Raw genomic sequence first — 20,074 nt, forward strand, 5'->3', positions numbered from 1 at the left:
CTGGAAACTTGTACATAGGTTAAAACAAGTGTATGTGGGTAGGAAAGTGTCAGGTGCCCATTGGGAGACAGAGGCCTGTGATTGTATCTCCACTTAGCAGGACTGCATGAGGACTTTGAGGCTACCTGCTTACAAGTGCAGTAGGGAGAGTGGGGTTGGCCCAGTGCTGTGCTGGGCTCAGCTGTGTCTGTGTGTTTGTGCCTCTGCACAAGCCTATACAGGAACTTGAAACTGTGTGATGGTGGGAGAGTGGGGGGCTCTGTGGATTGCCTTTGGAGGGTTTGTTAGGGGAGACTCAACACAAGTAGGAAACACTCCAAGCCAGCAAACCAGTGTCACACTGTCCAGGCTGGACTTAACTCCTGTCAGTGCCCTGCTTCATACCCCTCTTGCTGCCGACAAGGGCAAGACAGCAGAAGGGAGGTTGGAGGACTCTTGAATAGAGGGATAAAACAGAGGGCGGGAAGGCTGATGGGCTCTCTCACTGCTCCTCTCTATGAAACCAGCCCAGGATCTACTGGGCTGGGGCTGAAGCCTGAGGAGTCTGTGATAAAAGGACCTCTGGCTTGGAGAAGCCACTTTCTGGCCTCCAACCGGTTCTATGGATATGCCCTCGCCTCTGCTCTGGTCCTCGTCCTCCTACTCGTACTCGGAGGCGAAGTCAGCGGGTCTCCAGACAAAGGACGGTGTTGGGAGGCGGACGGGGAAAGAAAGAAAGGAGTTGGGGGGGGGGGCTGCAGCGCCCCTCTCCTTCATTGTCACCAGCTTGGGAAACCGGGGTTGAGCGGGTCCTCCGCGGCCAGTAGCCCCTTAAGGGCGGGTTCTCCTCCCGCCTGCCTCGTAAATTACGCGGGTCCAGCCTCCGGCCGTGACCGTGAACGCCAGCAGGAAAGGGAGAATCAGTGGCCGCCACCTTGGCTGCCAGAAACTCTCCAGGCCAATCAATGCAGCGCTCCGCAGGCCCTTCCACAGCCTCTTGAGTTTCCCCGGAGGGCCGGGTGGGGGTCCCTGGGGTGACTACTGAACCTGAGGCTGCGTCCGCTGGGCTCAATTTCCCGCTTGTCCCTTCTGGTCCACAGCCGCCTAGGCGGTGGAAAGAGTGGATGGCGGCACACCTGTGAGCAGATATTCGCCCCGGGCGGGCAGGGGGCTCGGGAGAGGACTGGGGACCAGGAGATCGTTCTGAAGACCTGTCCTAGAGGGGACATGAGGCTGATGGCCGCCTTGTCTGTAGCCCAGTCTGCCAAAGGCCTGCTATTCGGCCAGTTGGTGTCCGGGTCTGGAGGATTCAGACAGAGTGGACTTTGGACCTTGATGATCATTCTCTTCTCCGAAACTGCACTTCCTCCTTGCTTCTCCCACTTTCTCTGACCCTGCCAGATCTACCCTAACACCCTCCGCCCTCTCCGCTGATCCTCCACTCTTGCTTCCTACTTCCAGCTCTCCTAACCCCACCAGCTGTGAGTTTGGGGCATCCTGGTTCCCCTGTCCCCACCCTAGTCTGCTCCTGCAGGCAAAGACATTTAAGACCAAGGAAGGGAAGTGGAGGGAGGAGGCGTCTGAGTCGTTGCTTCTCCAGATCCTCAGCTGGAGGCGCAGCGTCCCAATCCCGCCTCAAATAAACCAACCCGTCCACAGCGTCTCAGCCTTCTCTGCCCCTGCCGCCCGCAGGCAGCTGTGGGCTTCTGCTCTCCCTGGCTGGGTTCCTTCCCTTCTCTCTGGGACCTGGCAGGGCCTGCTGGGGGTGTGTGGGAGGGAACCACTAACAAAACAGACAAGAGGACATCCAGGGAAGGCCTGCCAGAGACGCCTGGCATTCTATGCGGGAACCTTGTCCCCGGCGGTGCCCCCTCTTGCTTTCTGCCAGGGACAGGCTCAGTCTGGGGCTGGCGCCCAAGTCCCATCCCCTAAAAGAAGGAGAGAGCTTGCTCCCTCAACAGAAGTCTTTTCTTTTTCATTCTCCTGTTCTGAAACCAGATCTTGACCTGCTGGTCACTAAGATTCAAGCGATCTGAGAGTTCCCTCCGGCGCTGGCGTGTGATGAACTCGTTGACCAGAAACTCGCCCTCCAGCTCCGCCAGCTGCAACTTCGAATAGGGCTTGCGCTTCTTCCGTGAGCGGCTGTGGATCGGGTACCAGGGCGCGCCTGGGTGGAGATGAACCGCAGGGTTGGCCAGTGGATCAAGGGGTGACCAGCCCAGTGCCCTTCCCCAGACCCTTCCACCTTGGGCTCAGGTCCAGACCCCAGGTCCTTCCTCTCCTTTCTCCTTGCTGCCAGGCATCCCAATAGCCTCTTCTATGAGATCCCATCCCTACCAGCTCTCTCATCTTCAGCACTGTTCTTTTTCTTTCCCTTTGACTCCTTGCCCTTGCTCCTTAACCCTACCTCCTGCTGCAGTACCCATGACCCTTCTATGTTCCTCTCCCCTTAATTCTCCCCAAATCTCTCCCCGATTTTCTACTTCCTTGTTTCTTGTCCCCTTCCTCCTACATCCTCAGAACTGGTTCCCCGATCAGTTAGAACAGACATGGGCGAGTGGCAAGAGTAAATCGTGTCCACTGACATTTCTTAAAATAAAAAAAAAATGTAGGTAATGGGGGCCTGTAGGAAGGCGGAGGGAGAGGTGCCTGGGAGAGCAAGGACCAGGTTCTCCATTCCCACCTCCTCGCCCCCATGGTTGGTGAAGTACCCGGTCAGGATCCCCCTTCTCCCAAGTTCTCAGCCCCCTCCAGCCGCAGGCAGACAGAAAAGGAAATCTCTGCAGTTCTTTTACGAGGATATTTACATGTTTATAGGCCCCCCCCACCCACACTTCTTTTTAAAAGAAGTGCCTCTTCAACGCACATTCTGTCACCCCAGGCGGCCCTAGCTCAGTTCTACCCCGCCCACCCTGGTAAGGTGTCGGGTCTGAGTACGCCGCACGAATGGGCCGGGGTCCTTACCGCTGCCCGAGAGCCCGCCGCCGGGGTTCAGCGGCGACACCAAACTGCCGGGGTCGCCCGCGCCGGCGCCCTTGTTGCCCTCGTTGAGCAGGGAGGAATTGGAGTCAGACTCCAGCGACTGGCAAGAGGGCGGGTCGTGCGGGGGTCCTGCGCCTCCGTCGCCACCGCCACCGCCTGCCGCGTAGTCGTACTTGAAGCCGAGCGCAGGCGGCCCCGACGGCTCCAGCGGCAGCAGCGCTGCCCCGGGCCCCGCTCCCGGGTCGCGCCCGCGCTCTTCACGCTTCAGGCCCCCGCCGCCGCCCTCAGCGCACGGCTCGCGGTAGTAACCCTTGCTGTCCTCCACGCGCGCCAGCTCGCACGTGCGGCCGAAGGGAGGGTTGAGCGACACTGGGCTACCGAGATAGGGCTGCGGGTAGCCATTGCACGGCTCCGCTGACGGCCAGGGCAGCGAGCACACGTTGTCGCGGCGTGGGTAGGACAGCGAAGGCAGCCCGGGAAGCTGCGCCCCCGACGCACGGAAGTTGGGGAAGTAGAAGGTGTCTCCCGTGTGGATGTTTACCAGCGGCCCCACAAACCCGGGATTCAGGAGATTATGCTCGCCCATTTCCGCGGGGCCCGACCGGCAGCTTCTACTTTATTGCTATCTGACATTAAACATAGTTAAACCTGCACCGGCCACCCATTGGCCGCTCTGCTCACGTGGGCACCGCCGCCAGGGGGAGGGGTGGGGACAGCCGATCCCCCCCTACCCTGCACCAACTCTAACTTCCCCCTTCCCCAATCCTGTGTGGGGGTTGGCGGGACGCTGGGCGGGGGCAGGTTTATTCGCTGGATCCTGGTTTTTTTAAAAAATCATATAAAACCTAATGCAGTGAAGCAATCTTCCAACACAGGGCAAGAGGGAAAAAGCCACACCAAAAATTCCCCCCCACACACACCCCTATACCCTGCATTCTCCCCCCCCCAGGTGTATTATCTTACCGCCAACAGCTGGCCAAGCACAGTCCGTCCTTCTTTAATTAGCTCCTTTATTAACTAAAACCGTTGGAATTTACAATATCTCCCCAATAAATTACTATTAGATATTGTGTCATATAAAGTTTACTGGCTGTTTAAGGAGACGGATGAGCCCTTTGGCTCCGGGTTTATTTACAGTAGAGGCGAAGTGGGGGTAAGGACAGGTTTTCCTGCCACTCTCTCTCCTAGTCCCGCGGCTGCTGCACCCGTCTTCATCAACCCTTTCTCCTTCGGAATCTGGAGAGACGTTTGGGGTCCTCTTCCCCAAGCCTACAGCCACCCGAGCCTCACACCTCCACTTACCGTTAGAGGAAGGACGCAGGAGGGAGGCAGAGGAAGCAGGAAAAGGAAGCGCCTTAGCTAATCTGGACCTGCCTGCCCGCTCTCGAAAATCTGGGGACTCAGCACTACTGGTGCGCGGCCTCTTCCGGGGACTGGGGATCTCCTGCGGGTCTCCCAGCACGGCTTGGCTGGCCTGAGAGGTGCCTGGTTCTCACTGGCACCCACACCCCAGAACCGGCCCAGCCTGCCACTGGAGCATCAGACAGTGTAGAAGCCAGCAGTATGTTGCCTTGTGAGGTGGGCTGGAAGTGAGGGAAAGAACCCTCAGAGAATTATTTTGTTGGGGGTTTAAAAATTATAGTTATGGTGCAAACCTCAGAAGCGCCTTCCGCAGAAGGCTGAGAACCCAATGCTGGCCATTGGCGAGATAATCGACATCTGCAAAACCACAGTCCAATCTCAACTGGGTCCATAGCAAAGAGCCAAGCGGATTAAAAACAGAAACAAGTCCCTCCTCCCCCCTCCAGCTAGATATATCCTATTGGGGTCTAGCAGAGAAAACAGTCGGATTTCTATGTGAGTATTTCGAGCTCCTACCCAATGCACGGCTTAAGTTATATACAAGGTTAGATAAATAACTTGGCGAACGTCTAAATACGAAAAAACACAGGAAGAATTAGAGGAAACTGGAGCGACCGAGAGAGTCCGAGAGAAAGAAAGCCATGTAGGTCAAAGTTAAACATCAGAATGGTACAAAAGCTGACTCGGGCAGAGAAGATTCTCATCTCCCTCTTTTTCTCTCGCTCTTCCTCCCCTCTCCCCTCTGCTGGACGCGGCAGAGAGAAACGCAGATTCTTCGAATTCCATCGCTCCCCCAGCGATTTCATATCCCAAACCATAGCTACTCACTCCGACAGAAATGTGTCCCCGCGGGCGCCGCCCTGCCCTGAGCAGCTCGCAGTTCGGCGCCCTCCCCTCGCCCTGCTTGGCCGGTTCCCCTTCCCCACCCCAGGCCGCCAGGCTGCCCGCTCGGCCCCTCCTGCCCCCAGGAGCCCGCCCCGTGCTGGGCCCACGAGCCCGAACCGAGGCCAAACGATGGTACGGATGCCAGCCAGGCGCAGTCCCCTCGGTCAGAGCCGCAAGAGCCGGGGCGCCAAGAAATGGACAGGAGATTCTCCTGGATTGGCCTTTTTGTGCCCAATTGATAAGGGCTGCGAGGCTGCGGAGAGGAGCATCCCTCAGCTGCAAATTCCACGTCACAGTATCTCCAACATCTTATTTATCTCCCCCTTTTGAGATGCGTTAGTGAGCACCACTGAAAATTTCGTTTTTAAAAATTTTATTTGGGAGTTATTTTGATTATGAAGATAGACAGGGGGTCACTTGAATATTGCTGCTGATTTCAATCCGACCTCGCCGGCAGCTAGGTCTGCGCCCAGGCTCTCCAGGCCTCGGCGCTCAGCCGCTATTGTTGATGTGATGGATCAGGAGCTGGGCTTTGCCGAACAATCACTAGCTCTTGTGGGGTGGAGTCTCCTCCCCATTTTCTTTTCCTTTCCTAAATAACTCCAATCTCCTAGAAGACGGACCCCAGGAGTAAGGCCTCAGCCTTTCCCCATTCCTCCTCAGCTCGCAAATCTCAGGCCGGGAGCTCTGTTCGCTGCCCTGCCGGGCCAGGCCGCCGAGCGCGGAGCAGCGGCCATAGGGCGGCAGATGCAACGCGGAAGAAATGGGGATGGGGCGAGGGAGGGAAAAGGCTTCCAGACATACGTATCTCCCAGCCCGATTCGGGCCGCATCGAAACGGGCCATTTTCCCCAGGTTTCGGACTCTAGGCACAGACACACGCACAAACCCTTCGTCCTTCCGTGCAGCCGACCCCGATTTCTCTCAAGGAGAGCTGCCGAGAGAAGTATCGGCAAAATCCGCATCCCCAGTGTCCTGCTCCCTGAGGCCCACTGAGAACCTAGGGGTTTTCAGGATCCTAGCGAGAACCCAGGCAATCTAAGTCCAGACCCCCGGTGCACTACGCAGGCTCTCTTCGTCTTTAAGGAACCCCGCCACACACGCAGTTCAGGCGTCCCTTCCTTAACCAAACTCGGACAAAAAAAACCCCGCGGCTCCCGGCCTGGGTCCCCGGGGCCGGCGGGAGGCTCGGGTGCGAAGCCTCACATCTAAGTCCGGCCTCAGTGAGAGCTGCTCGCCCGCAGCGGGTGCGGCTGGGTGAAGAAAACTGAGATTTGGGGCTGCAGCGTGCAGCCAGGTTTAATCTTTCGTCACTTCTCTGCCCACACGCAAAACTATAGTTGGTCTGGCTGAGGCTCCCAAACCCGCGGAGTGATTAGTGCGTCCGAACTCTGCTGCACATTCATCAAATCACACCGCTAGAAAGGTGGCCTGCCTGCTAGTGCCTGGGCCCCTGGCTCCCGCCGCAGATGGCCAGGCTCAACCGTGCCCTGCTCATTAATTCGGGGGTTAATTAAAACTGAAGGCAAGGATGCGGTCCAAGGCAGCCCACGTCCTTCAGCGCATCCACCAGCTGGATGCCCCGTCGCCTCTCCCACACCTCAGTCTGTGCCTCCATACCGCCAGCATCCTCGCGGCCTCTAACCGCTGCCGAGCCGGGAGAAAGGACTTAATTATAAAACCTACGCCGGCTCTGGTGGCAGGGGCAAAGCGGCTGCGGAGGCTTAGGCCGCCGGGAATCGGCTGTGAGCGGCTGCGTCCTGGATCCCCCGCCACCCCAGGTCGGGAATTATTCGGCTTCCGGCTGCCTGCTCCTTGGCTGGTCAAGAGGCCGCCGAGGCCCAGTTCAAGGTCACTGTCTAGTTTGCAGGAAGCGGTTCTCCCCGTATGCAAATGAGGCAGGGCCTGGACCCCTGAAGGGATGTAAGCAAGAGCTGGGTCGGTTTGGAGTGGGGATAAAAAGCGGCCGATGGGAAGGGCCTGGGTCCCCGCCCTACCTCGCCCTTCTGGGACAGCTCGGGCTTGGTAAGGGAATTTTGTCGGGTGGAGACGAGGTCGGAGCCCATCTGGCACCCAGTCCTCCCTGCGGGTGCCTAGGACCTAAGGAGAAGATGGGAGACCTCTTCTCCAGGTGCGGATTTCTAGGGATGTGCAGCCTGGAGGTGGGGGTCTTAGACGAACGCTGGGTGAGGGAGCCCAGTCAGGTTTTCAGCCTCACGCAAGCAGCCTTGGGCCGGCAGGGTTCTTACCTCCTCCAATCCTCCTGCGGCTTCTCTAAGGTCCCCTCCCACTAAAATACTCCGGCCCGACTGCCACCCAGAAAATGGGGAGGGGGTGAGAGCCCCCATGACGGAACTTCTAGGAGACCATCTTACTACAGCCTCCCGCCCCCAGCATCCCTGAAAGGGCCACTTTCCCCATTTTCTCCCTTTCACCCTTTCGGTGGCGCGCTAACAGTTAAATAGTTCCGAGGCTCTGACATTTTCCCCCTCCGCCAGCAGAGGATCTCCTCCACCTAGTGAATTACTGAGTGTCAGGAAAGGTGTGGGAACCAAGTCTTAAAAAAATCTCATCAGACGCCACACCTACAGCCGCCTGCAATGTATCCAAGAGCCCCAGGCCTGGTCTCCGCGGGCCTCTAAGCTAGGTGGGGGTTGAGGACTACGGCGAGTGTCCTCGTCCTTCGGACTGTCCCTCTGGCTGTGACCATGTCCACTGGCTAGGCCCAGCTCTGGCGAGAGGCTGAGCTCTGCCTGGGGTCGGCTCAGCCTAGCTACCCAGCTGCTTCCCAAACCCCGGGCCCCAGTTCGGGGAGGGAAGGACGAGAGCGGACCGGGGTTAGAACACCGGCCCAGGAGGCTGCTGGGGGTGGGAGAATGTACTGCCAACCCCGAGGCTGGCTGGGCTGGGAGAATGGAGGTCCACTTACCTTCGGAGACAGAAGAGGCTCAGAAGGGTGAAGGGCAGGGGTTCTCCGCCTCTAGAAAACTTCCGGATCCCCCTCCCCAAGGCCACCCGCAAGCCCAGCCGAGGTATCGGAGGGCGGGGCGGGGGAGGCGGAGGGAGCGGCCAGTGGCTGGCGCGCGGGAGCTGAGTTGTCAGAGCATCTCTGGAGAGGCCGCCTTTTATGGGCGTTATTAGCGCCCCTGTCTAGACTGGAGACGACACCTCCTCTGTGTGTAAACAGAGGCGGCGGGCTCCGATGGGAAGGGGAATGGCGCGTCAGGGGGACAAGCGGCCCTCCCCTTCGCTGACCACCGGAAGATCAAGGCCTTTTCCACCCTTCCCCCTTCCTTGTGCTCCCTGTGATGTCAAGGTCAGAAAGACCTAGTCACGGTCAAGGCTAAAAGAGGAAGAACCTGGTTGGCTGGGAAAAGACTCTGGCTCCCTCCTCCTCCCACAAGCCCCTCGCTCCCCAGGGCCCCTCAATCCTCCAACACTGCAGGTCCAGATAAATATCTGCCTGAATCAGCACTTGGAATTTTCTTGGGGGTGGGCTCCAATACCATTCAAGAGGGACCCAGGCGGATCCTAGGGTGGGGAGTTGTCTTTTGAACAGGATGGAGACGTAGAGGGGACTGCCGCAGGGATCCCAGATCCAATGGGAGGGCTGTTCAGAGACATGGCGGCCACCCCAGCCTCCGCCTTGTACCCACCGTGGGCTGCTGGCCCGCCCTGCTGACCAGCCGCCTGTGGATCAAACCCAGGAGCAGATGGTCGCAGGAGCAGACAGTCATGGAGGGATCTGCCCAGAGAGCAGCTGGCCTTGTTCTCTCAGGTGGGTTCTGGGCTGTGGGACTGCTGGCTGAAAGTCCTGTTCTGCTGGCCCTCGGTCTGGTGACTAAGATGCAGGTAGGGAAGGGTTTTTTTCCCCCAAGCTCAGGAAAGGGTCTAGCTGAGCTCTCCCTGGCAGCCTGGGACAGTGACCTCTAGATGGAAACTCCTGTGAAGCTCCAGCCCACCTGGGGCCCCAGTCCTGGCCTAGCAGGACAGGGGGAGTGGGAAATGCCAAGATTAGCCTCAGTTTCTCAATCTGTTTTCCCACACAGAGGTTTCCCCAGCCTTTCAGATCTCCCCTTTCCCCTTGTACCCTCACATTTGCCTTCACAGGCAGTCTTACTCTAACACAAATGCTAGGAGACTGGCCTTGGAGAGAAAGACTTTTTGTAGATGTAAATAAAGAGGAGAAAATACATTCTACACTCTGAGATGAGTATGCAGGCTGACAACGTTCTCACACACTTACATACATGCAGGCAGGACATTCTTCTCTGCTCAAAGGTTCTTTTTTTTTTTTTTTTTTTTTTTTGTCTTTTTGTGTCTGGCCGCACCACGCTCAGCCAGTGAGCGCACGGGCCATCCTTATATAGGATCCGAACCTGCGACGGGAAGCACTGCTGCACTCCCAGTGCTGCACTCTCCCAAGTGCGCCACGGGGTCGGCCCGTCTGCTCAAAGGTTCTAAACACACACACACACACACACACACACACACACACACTCCTTCACAGGAATATCTTATGGAGTCCTCAGTGACAATGCCAATTCTTGGAGGAAGGAAAGGAAAGGCATCACCAATACAATCAGGGAAAGAATAATACATTTTCCAAATTTGCCTCCCCAGAACACACACACTCACACAATGCTTGCTTACTCTTATGGGAGACACATCTCCAAAATTAATCCAGGCATGATAATCCTCCAAAATCAATCCAGGTATATTTAATCCAGTGCATGAGGGGGTCCTAAACACTCTAGCACACTGGGACTCAGAGGAGCTGCGGTCCTTGCCAGGGCTACCAGTGTTTCAATGTATTCCTAGTGAGCCTGCACAAGCTTCTCTTTTCCATCACCCTCTTCTGGGGCCTCTACATGGAAAGACTCACTCATATTTTATGCATGGGTTTGTATGCAGAAGTGGAGGGATCCCTCGGCAAACTCTAGACTTCTCTTTACCCACTGAATCTCCAACTTCCACTGTGTCTACAGCTGTGTAATGAGATTACCCAAAGCAGTCAAGAGAGGTGGGGGTCCATATCTAAAGAGCTCCAGGCCTCATGTCCACTCAGTTCCTTTTACCAATCAAACACACCCATTCAGTCTCCAGCTCCTTCCATCTCAGGAGAGACCCAGTGGTTTTGGAGAGAAGTTGGGGTGGTGGGTGGGGAGAGAAAAGGAAGATGGAATTAATAATGAACCTAATTGCTGGGAGATTCACACATTCCTTCTCAAATTTCCACTCCCAACATGTGGTTCTCTGGTAGTTAACCCAGAGTTGAGATCATAGTAGAACAGGACTTGCAGCCACACCAGTAGCAGAGCCTCCAGAAAGGGTGAATTGTTCAGGTTCTTTGTCTCTCAGACGCTCTGTGTGAGTGTGTGTGTGTGTGTGTGTGTGTGTGTGTGTGTGTGTGTGTGTGTGTTTTGCCCCCAGAAACATTTATCTAAATGAAATTGTAAAAGCTTCAGCTCCATCAGGCAAAGGCAGAACAACGGAGAACTCTGATTTCCAACCTGACGCCTCCAGTCTTTCTGTGTCTTGGGCGAGGAAAAATATTATATATAAATAAAAATTGCTGCAGTAAAGATTTAATCTGAGATAACATTGTTTTAGGCTATATTGCTTTTTAAAAGTCTCTTAACCTGACAACTTAACGATCTCATTAACTCCACCAGATAGGGAGATAGGCACTGACGCGACAAGGAAAACAAATTAGTGGCAGGATCTACATGGGCTTCTGATTGTTTGGAAGACTGGGGTTCCCAGAAATGTTAGAGAGTAAGACTGGGCTGGGCTTGGCAAACTGGGGGCCGAAGTGATCCTAGCAGCCTGACCTTCCCGCATAGGATGATGGGGGAAGAAAAAGAGCACAGCCAGGGAAGGCAGAGCTCGAAGGTGGCCCCCCCACCCACAGCTTGTGTCAACCCCATCCCACCCCCAACTCCAGCCCCAACTGGCTGAAGGTATTTGGGACCTTCTGGGAGCAGTAGGGCACTAGGAGCCTTAGTTTAGCTTCCACCACCGAAGCCACCACTACCCTAGTCAGCTCCCAGCTGGGATGCTGCCTTCTCAGCACCCAGAGCCAGGGCTGGCCCCCAACTGTAAGCTGAAGTGACTGGCAATGTACTTTTCTCACTCACCTGCTTCCAGGCCTTTTTAGTCACTGATTATATTTTCCCTTCAACAACATACACTCATCTAAGTTGGGCATCAGGATGGGAAGAAGTTTTCTCCTGCCTAGGTAGTATAGATAACCCAAATAACTCAAAAACTTAAGTGGAACAAAATATGGTTTGGGGATTTGCCCAGCTGGGGGTGATGTGCATACTCTTACCCCACCCGGTCTTTCATTGTAGACTGACCCAAAGAGCCAGTGGACAGTGGACAAAAGGGGCTTCAGAAGGAATCTAAGCAATAAAATCAAGGCAAAAAAAAAAGATACTTTATTTTAAAAACAGGTTTATGGGGTTTTTCTTTTTGCATTCAGTACATTGTCATTCAGACATCACAATACTATATACAGATACACAACGTTTTTTTTAAAAAAAGCCTATTTCTGATGGACATTTCAAAAGAACACTGTTTTGTAATGCACCAGTAGGAAGGGAGGAGGTGAGGGGGCTCCCACAGCACCGAGTTGGCCTTTGAGGAGGGAAATGTTAGGCAGCTTCTATATTTAGCTGGCTAATTGGGGGCAGTTATTCCAGCCTCCTGGACTAGCTCCTCTAGCTTTACTCTGGAAATCAGTAAAAGTGAAAGTGTGAGGCCTCTCCCCTAAGCTATTGCCTCGATGGAGAGGTGACTGGAGAGGGATTCTGCTGAGGGACGCCACTCTCCATCCCCTTGGAAGAGAAGTTTGTCCTTAGAAAAAAGTTCTGCTTCTGTACCTGGCCTAATCCCCAACCTCACCACCTAGAGAGAGAAGGAGAGAGGAGAGATAAGCCATATTTAGCAGCGTGGTTGGAGTTTTTAATCCTCCTTGGATTTCCAGATGTTGACCGGAGAGAGCAGAACAGGGGAGGCTGTGGGGAGCAAAGGCTGCTCCCCGAGAAATTCAGTTTCTTGGTTGGGATGGGGGGCAGAGTAGGGTAGGGGCTGCCACCTATTCCAGCTTTTGTTGAGACTAATAGGAAAGAAAGAAAACCTACAAGCTCCCAGCACCGCCTGTACTCCAATCAAGCTGCCAGATCCCTAACAATTATCATTAATATTAACGTGATTTTTAAAATATGCACAGAAAATCTTAACTGGGAGATCTTGCATAAGGTGTGCGGTAGGAACAGGGAAAAGAAGGAACTGGAAGGAAAGTATGATCTCGCCAAATCCTGCACCGAAATCGCACCCTTAAGGAGGGTCCTCTACCAGCCTGGGTATAGGATGAGACAGGATTCGGGTCATTTGGGATTCCCCAAGCCTGCTTTGGTTGGAATGATCGGGCTCTCCGCTGCCACTTGGAATTCTGGCTGGGTGAGGGGTGAGGGGGAGGGGGAGTAGAGGCCGACAGCTTTCCTCCCACCGCCCACCGGGACCCACCTCCAAAGCTGCTGAGGCCTCTCGAGATGGGAGTTGAGGTTGGGGATGGGATGGGGAGTAAGGGATGGCTGAGCACGGCCTCGGAGCCTCTCCGCCTCCGACGCGGTTCCTCTTTCTCGATAACATTAAATACTCTGCAACGGCGCAGCGTCCTTCGGTGGGTTCGGTTATGGTACAAAGCGGCGACATAAATAGATGGGGCAGGCGGCCAGGTAGGCGGTCAGGTGGAGTGCAGATGAGGCGCTTTAGATTTGCTGACCACCTTCTTCTCCTTGACTCGCCGGTTCTGGAACCAGATGGTGACCTGGCGCTCGGAGAGGTTCGTGGTGGCCGAGATGCGCCGGCGCTTCTCTTTGGTGATGAACTTGCTAGCAGCGTACTCCTTCTCTAGCTCCTTCAGCTGCACCTTAGTGTACGGCACGCGTTTCTTGCGCCCGCGCCGGTAGCTGCTCACCTCGGGCTGTAAGGGAACCACGTCTGGGGGAGAGAGAAGGCGGGCGGGAGGAAGTGAGGCGCGGCTGGGCTGGGCTAGGGGCCTCAGGGCTGCTAGGCTGCCCAGGCGCAGGGTTTGGGCAGGGGCTGAAAGGGGGCAGCTGATTGCTGTGCCTCGTGAAGCCCCCAATCTTGCATCTCTGTTATTAACAAAGCCACGACTAGGGTGAGGCCACTGGAGTACTTGTCCTTGGTGCAAACTTTGGGGGAGGGGGCGCCAAAACACAGTAATCATAATATTTTAATGAAAAGTTTTTTCAAAAAAATCAAAAGAAATTTTAAAAATTCATGATGAACAAAATATCATTTTTAAAAATAGACACAGGATCAGTATTACTGCTTTTTCCTTTTTTCTCAGTCTCCAATAAGGCTCTGCACAGCACTCCTTATTAGGATCCCCCAACCCTTGGAGGGCCCCTTCCACAAATTCCACCCTGGCGTGCCATGCGCAGGATTGTGGGTATTCAGAAAAATCCCTCCTTCTTTCAGTTAGAGCATTTGGGTGCCTGTGGGCTTATACTCTGCCCCATTGTCAGAGGAAGAATTTTGTTGTTTTGTTGGGAGAGAGCATGGTGGGCAGGTGGGCAGTTTCAGTGGGCACAAACCACCACGTGGGTCCTCATGCCTTTGGGCCATGGCCCTGTACTAAGGGTCTGAGGTACAAACAGTTACAAGAAATGTGTGTAGGTGAAACTAGCCTGTTTGAAGGCTAATCACTCCCTAGAGTGAACTTGGGCCCAATGTTGTGAACCATCTAGCAACACCCAAGTTGGGAGGTCCTGTACCTGAGACATAGAGAATGAGGTCCCTAGAAGTAGGGTGTGCACACCCCAGTCCCACCCAAACAGCAAATTCTGTTGCAACCCCCTCTTCTCCCCATTCCTTCAAGGCTGAAGGAAACTGTCTACATCCCATGCACAAACTCTCACCCTAAACCCTAAATACCTTGATATCCCAACCACTACCAGTTCAGTTTCTTTAGGCTGTGAGAACTTCACGGGAACTAAAAACTATATATATCACTTATATACCTGTCTTCCACTTCAGCCTCAACCCTATCCATAAAAGGGCATAGCATACTTTCAAGGGGGGAAGTAGGGAACTAGGAAGATTATCTGAACATCTCAGCCCTCACTTTTTTCCATGTAATTGTTAGACTTCTTCAGGTGGGAGCTAATGAGGAGGACTGAATATCTGGGGATTCTTCCTCCTGGAACTGTGGACACAGACCACGGTAAAGACACAAAGTTCTTCCTGAAATGCTTGTTCCCACACCACCCTCATAAAACACCTTCTCTACATCCATCCCCATTGGGTCTGCTCTTTCCCAGGGATCCTTTTCTATACAGGATGGGGAGTGAAGAGGTCACAATCAAATGCAGGGGGAAATAAAGTGCTCAGGAAGAAAATGGGAAACAAGGGGTTCTAATAGCCTGGTTAGGGGTCTTCCTGGTGACAATTTCTCAGGAAAATTGTCAGACTTGTCATTTCCCTCTGCCAAGTTTTTTTTATCTGAAAAAATGACTTCACTTTAACAGTTAAGATACTTTATGTTAAAAGGTTTTTTTTTTTTTTTTGTACAAGATAATTTTTTTAAAATCTCTGTTCTCAAATTTGCCTTACTCTTATAGATATAACCATGATTTGGGAAACTAATGACTCCAGGAGAAGAATAAAATGAAGAGGGTAAGTAGTGATATAATGATTTTTGTCTGTCTGTTTTTGTTTTTAACCCTCAGAACATTTCTTCAGGATTATTTTATTAAACCAAATTTACAAGATCTGGAATCTAAGGCTCAGAGTGCATAAAATAATTTAAATGGCCAGAGCCAGATTTTAAAGTCGGACTCTTCTGACTCTTAACATAATGATACAGTAAGTCTGAAAATAAAAATAGGTCACCTGGTACAATTCAACTTTAAAACACTTCCTTTTCCCTGGAGAGCAAAATGGGAGTAAAGATGGGTTTTAGTTTCTAAATTAACCAGATAATTGTCCCTGATTTTTTACCTCACCTTCTATAAACTCTCACAGTCACCCACCCAATTTAGATTCTCTAAACTCCAACTCTAAATTTCCAGTGAGGTTGATCAACACAAGTCTAAAAAACTCAGTTTAAAAAGTAGGTAACTAGTCTACACTGGTTATTTTTCTCTACAGGATGGCAAGGATTGATTTGGCCAAGTTTTTCACAGATCAGATCAAACTGCAGGTTGTTTTTGTCTCCTGGGGAGATAGCTCCAGTCTTGCTTTCTCAACAAAGTCCCCTTTCATTGTCTGGTGCCTTGTCTGGAAAGGAAGTGGGATCTACAGATGTGGAATCATCTGGTAGCTTAAACCTTGAGTTGTTGTCCACACTATCTAAAGTGAGTTGGGACTTGGCTATTAATTTTACAATCACCCCTTTCCTAGTTTCCCTCCGGATCACATACACAAACCTCTTCATACCTGAGAACTCAATAGACACCTCTGAGGAGCAAATAAAAAGCAGATCAGTGCTTAGCCATAGCTTTCTCTTGGGGTTGAGGGGCCTCTGTGTACAGGTTCCCACAGCCTACCCACTCTTGACCACCCACACCCACAACCAGGCTCTAGGCTGTGACGAGTAGCTTGTCCAGCTAGAAATCAGGCTAGCTGCTCTTCTCAAGCAAAATCCAAAGGCTTGTAAGTAGAGACTTCTAGTATGGCCTAAAGAGCCCATTGTTTCTTTCTCTCTCCCCCAACCCCATCTTTCTTTCTCTCTCTCCTTCACTGTCTGATTCTCTCCCAGAACTTCTGCCTCTCTGTCAAAAAATTAATTAATTAATTAAAAGTGTCTGCACTCACAATAAGGAGGATTAAAAACAAAAAACAACAAAAAACAGAGCGATGAAGCAAGGGTCTTTATAATTGGAAGAAGGAAGAAGCCACAACATATCTTGGCCCTAATTATCTGGATCTTGCTGAACAATTGCCTCCATCTCCCACACCAGCCCAGACTACCATAGATGAGGTTTCTCAGAGCCAGAGGCGCTGAAGAGAGACAGCAGTGTTTATGCCTAGATGTTGCCGAACAAACCACAATTGCATAGACAGAGTTATCTGGAAATCTCACTAGTTCTAAAAGATCTCTGTGTGGGTAGAAAGATAGAGGATTGTCTGAAGATAATTCTTTTTCATCTGCCTCTTGCCTGGACCTCTGCACTCACTGAGATATACCAGTCTGATTGATTCCATTTCCACACAGGGAGTGAGTGAACACATAGCTGCTGAGGAAGGCTGAGTTGTAGATCCATTTCCATTCCATAATTTGCAAGTGTATTAAATCTCAACGGGGCTGGGATTTTTTTGTTATTTTGTTTTGTTTTCACAGATATTTTTCTCAATGAGGCTGTGATCAAAAAGTGATTTTTTTTTTTAAGTGGAGTTTTTTTCTTGGGAATCTTCAAGATGTTTATTTTACTCAAAGATATTTCTAAGCTTCTCTCCAATTCTTTACCCCCACCCCATTCCACATGCATACACTACACCAGCATGCCAGAGCAGTTCCCTCTCTTCCGCCTCTTCACTCTAAACCCCATTCCCCATTGCTCTAGGCCTGCACCCCCACCCACAGGGGGCCTGGTGGGCACCTGCTCCCCTGTCCCTTGGCATGGTCCATCAGCTCCCCTGCCCCAGGAATGCCTGCTGGATCCCCGTCTCCTAAGGAGTTTTCCATTTTGGTGAGATGAAGAATTAAAGGGCCATCTCTCTATAATACATCATTATATACCTACATGTGAATTGCCTGGGTTTTAGAAATGTATCATTATGTGTTTCATATTAGGTGGTTAATTTAAAAAATCATATCATATAAAAATATTATAGCCAATGCAGAGTAAGTAATGCATGATGCCATGTATTAAAATCCTATCATCCTTAATTCTGGCAGTCAGAAATAGGTGCCTAGGGTGGATCCCACCTGCTGTTGTGTTATACTATGTAATCTCATAATATTTACAAGGATGTTATTTGCAGCACTCTCTAACATCATTCAGTGTTTTTTCACCATCGAACTCCACTCCCAGTGCTCCCAGTCCCGGATACAGAGGAATTTCAGGCCCACCCTTATAGGAGGTCTTCAAGTCTATGCTTTCCAGTGAAAACATCTCTGGGCCTGGCAAGTGGAGCTAGGGAAGCCCTCTAGACAGTATGGGGAGACATCTTTGGCTGCTTTGAATCTCCCAGGTCCCCATAGGTGTAAGAAGCAAGGATCCTCTTCCATTGAACTCTGCTTACAGGGAGAGCGAACTCAAATGCCGGATTCCCTAGACCTTGAATCCTGATTTCTCAGCGCAGGGCAGAATCCAAAGCTCCTTATGTGGTTTTGGAAAATCTGAGACTGGTTTTCCCCTCCCCATTTCCCCACCGGGGGAAAGTGGGGAATTGCAGGGTCCTTTCCTATTCAGAGATAGCCTCAGTTGGAGAGAATACAGGACATAGGTGAATTCTGCCTTCTCGATACATAGCCAGACAAGACCAAGGGGTCCTTAGCGGGGGTCTGTACCCCAGATTCCATCCCACCCCCCAGAACAGGTCTTTCTCCATCGACTCTCATCCCCACACTCCTCTCTTTCTGTGGCTGGGGCACCGACAACTAACCCTCTTTCTCGACCACATTTGGGGGAGTTGGCAGTGGAAATGTTCATAGGATTTGAGCTCAGCACACCAGAAAGGCAAAGAAAATTCTACACGCCAGGAGACAGATTCGAGCCCCCTTCTCTCCACCCTCTCTCAAGAGATTTTAGCTTTTCTACTCCCTCAACAATCAGGAAATTCGTGGCCAAATTTTTTAAATAAAAGAAGAAAAAATCCTGTATTTCTGTAGCTTCCAGTAAATTAGACCCCGATTTAAAAAAGACTATCTAGTGCCTGAATGATCCTTAAAAATTAGGTAAAGAAAGTGGGGTTTCTTGTTTTTCTCCCCGATTATTTGGTGGATTGAGGGTTTGCTCTGGATTCCAAGGCACTGGAGGCCACCCCACCCCCATTCCTGGCCGGAAGCGGGTTTAGGGGCCCGGAGCCCCGCGTGAGGCTGGAGCCGGCAGGGGGAGGAGGAGGCGACCGGAGCCCAGCCGGCGGCCCGGCGCTCGGGCGCCTGTGATTGCTTCACTCTCGGCCGGGCAGCTCCGGGGAACGTGTCGGAGCAGATTTCTTCCCCAGCGCATTCCTCAGCGCAGCTCGCCTGGCCGGCTCCTTCGGCAGCCCAGCCGAGCGGGCGCGCCGAAGCCAGACGGCGGGGGTGGCTGGGGTGCGGAGCCCCAGGGCAGGCAGGGCGGGGAGGGGTCCCGGTGGCGGCGGTGCCCGGGCCCCTTCCTTACCTGGGAAGGGAGACTTCCAGAGGTGGGCGGACTGCGACTGCTCTTTGGAGCAGTACACCTGACTGTCCCAGCCATTGGAGAGAGCCCAGTGCTGGTAGCCTTCGACGGGGATGAGCGCGTCGTGACGCGGCTCCGGGTGCCCACTGATCCCGGGCACCACCGACACGTCCAGATAGCCGGGCATCGCCTGGTAGGAGCTGGCGAAGCTGGGGTAGAAGGCGAACTCCTTAGCCCTAGAGGACAGGTCGTCACCGGGCAGAGCGCCCGACGGCTCCGGGTACTTATCGCCCGGGTGGTAGGCGCAAGGCTTCTGCTGCAGGTTCACGTTGTGCGACAGGCGGCAGCCGTAGTAGCTGCCCCCGAATGGGTAGCCGTAGCCCAGGGTGGCGCTGGACGAGGTTGGGGGCGCCGGCGGCGGGGCGCACTGGCGCGCCGCCTCCGGGGCCGGGATGTCCGTGTAGACGGCGCCCTGAGGGGCACCCAGGGGAGCCGGCGGGCGGCCCAGCACGGGGTGCGGAAGCAGGTCTCGGCAGTGGCTGGCCGGGCAGCTGCTGCCCAGACCGTCCATGCTCGGGGCTTTGCCGGGGCTCGCTCCGCTGCAGCCGACCCCCGCGCCACCCGCGCCGCCGCCTCCCCCGCCGCCGCCGCCGCCGCCGCCGCTGCCGCTCTCCGCCGCGCTGTCCTCATAGACGTACATAAGGCTCTCCGGCCAGCGCGGATGCAGGAGCAGCGAAGTCGTCATGACATGATCTGCTGGAGCTTTTTAAAAACTCCACTTGCCAGAGGCAGCGAGCTAGGGAGACACCTCGCTCCCTTTTCCCCTCCCCCATCCCTCCTCCCTTGCTTCACCCCTCCCCTCCTCTCCTCCTCCTGGTGCTTCCACCTCCCTCCCCACATTCCCTCTACGCATGCGGAGACACTTCATTAAGAAATCCACCGGCTCCAGCCCTCCTCCCCTCAACACCCCTCCCGCGCCCACGTGATGCGGTCAGCGCACGTGACGCCCTGGCTGAGTCTCCTGGGGTTCCCTCCCCTCGAGGTGGGGTGGGGCGAAAAGGAGGAGGTCTCTGTTGATTGGCTCTCCGGAAGGGAAAAGGAGGAGGGAGCTGGGAGATTTAAAGGGACAGGGCGACTCCCCTCTCTATCCTGGCTGCCCCCCCGGGAGAGACAGGGAGGAGGGGGAGGCTGAATTTGGCCGACGCGAAGGGGTCTGGGGAGGAGAACACTGTTCCTGGGCTCCTCCCTCTAGGCTTAGGATGGGCACGGGGGAGACAGACCCCTACCCACAAACCTACCGCTGTGACTGCCGAAGTCTCTGAATTGGGGCTTGGAGCTAAGGGTTGTGGAGATACAGGATTTTAAAAAATAATAATCAATGAAGAAATAGAAAACAGGCAGGAGTGCTCCGTCGCTGGCAGGCTCCCCTCCAGCTCAGGAAAGAACCCAACGCCGCGCAGCTAGCCTTTGATGCCGGGATTGTGTTTCCCTATCCGACTTTCAGCC

At 53.6% G+C, this 20,074-nt stretch overlaps 3 protein-coding genes across 3 annotated transcripts in view; 1 reads left to right on the top strand and 2 right to left on the bottom strand.

Moving 5' to 3' along the window:
* LOC134360671 (uncharacterized) overlaps window positions 1–20,074 on the top strand; it is a 95,467-nt gene that overhangs the window by 3,644 nt on the left and 71,749 nt on the right. Inside the window, exon 2 of the mRNA XM_063075337.1 lies at window positions 14,864–14,918. The gene's annotated coding sequence lies outside the window, so the exon portion shown is untranslated. The remainder of the gene's footprint in view (window positions 1–14,863; window positions 14,919–20,074) is intronic.
* Window positions 1,607–3,577, bottom strand: HOXC12 (homeobox C12). Its single transcript, XM_063075731.1, has 2 exons — window positions 2,944–3,577; window positions 1,607–2,146 (listed from the first exon to the last, which is right to left on the bottom strand). Exons 1-2 carry the CDS (start codon window positions 3,545–3,547, stop codon window positions 1,908–1,910), a joined length of 843 nt encoding a protein of 280 aa, XP_062931801.1. The 5' UTR covers window positions 3,548–3,577; the 3' UTR covers window positions 1,607–1,907.
* HOXC13 (homeobox C13) lies at window positions 11,671–19,374 on the bottom strand. Its single transcript, XM_063075336.1, has 2 exons — window positions 18,572–19,374; window positions 11,671–13,217 (listed from the first exon to the last, which is right to left on the bottom strand). Exons 1-2 carry the CDS (start codon window positions 19,311–19,313, stop codon window positions 12,961–12,963), a joined length of 999 nt encoding a protein of 332 aa, XP_062931406.1. The 5' UTR covers window positions 19,314–19,374; the 3' UTR covers window positions 11,671–12,960.

Source organism: Cynocephalus volans, chromosome 12, assembly GCF_027409185.1.
Source record: "Cynocephalus volans isolate mCynVol1 chromosome 12, mCynVol1.pri, whole genome shotgun sequence".
Taxonomy (NCBI): domain Eukaryota; kingdom Metazoa; phylum Chordata; class Mammalia; order Dermoptera; family Cynocephalidae; genus Cynocephalus; species Cynocephalus volans.

Coding starts and splice junctions, on each gene's coding strand:
- HOXC13 (XM_063075336.1), bottom strand. CDS start 19,313: ATGACGACTTCGCTGCTCCTGCATCCGCGCTGGCCGGAGAGCCTTATG. Junction 13,218..18,571: donor CTGGAAGTCTCCCTTCCCAG/GTAAGGAAGGGG, acceptor TCTCTCCCCCAG/ACGTGGTTCCCTTACAGCCC.
- HOXC12 (XM_063075731.1), bottom strand. CDS start 3,547: ATGGGCGAGCATAATCTCCTGAATCCCGGGTTTGTGGGGCCGCTGGTA. Junction 2,147..2,943: donor CGGCGGGCTCTCGGGCAGCG/GTAAGGACCCCG, acceptor ATCTCCACCCAG/GCGCGCCCTGGTACCCGATC.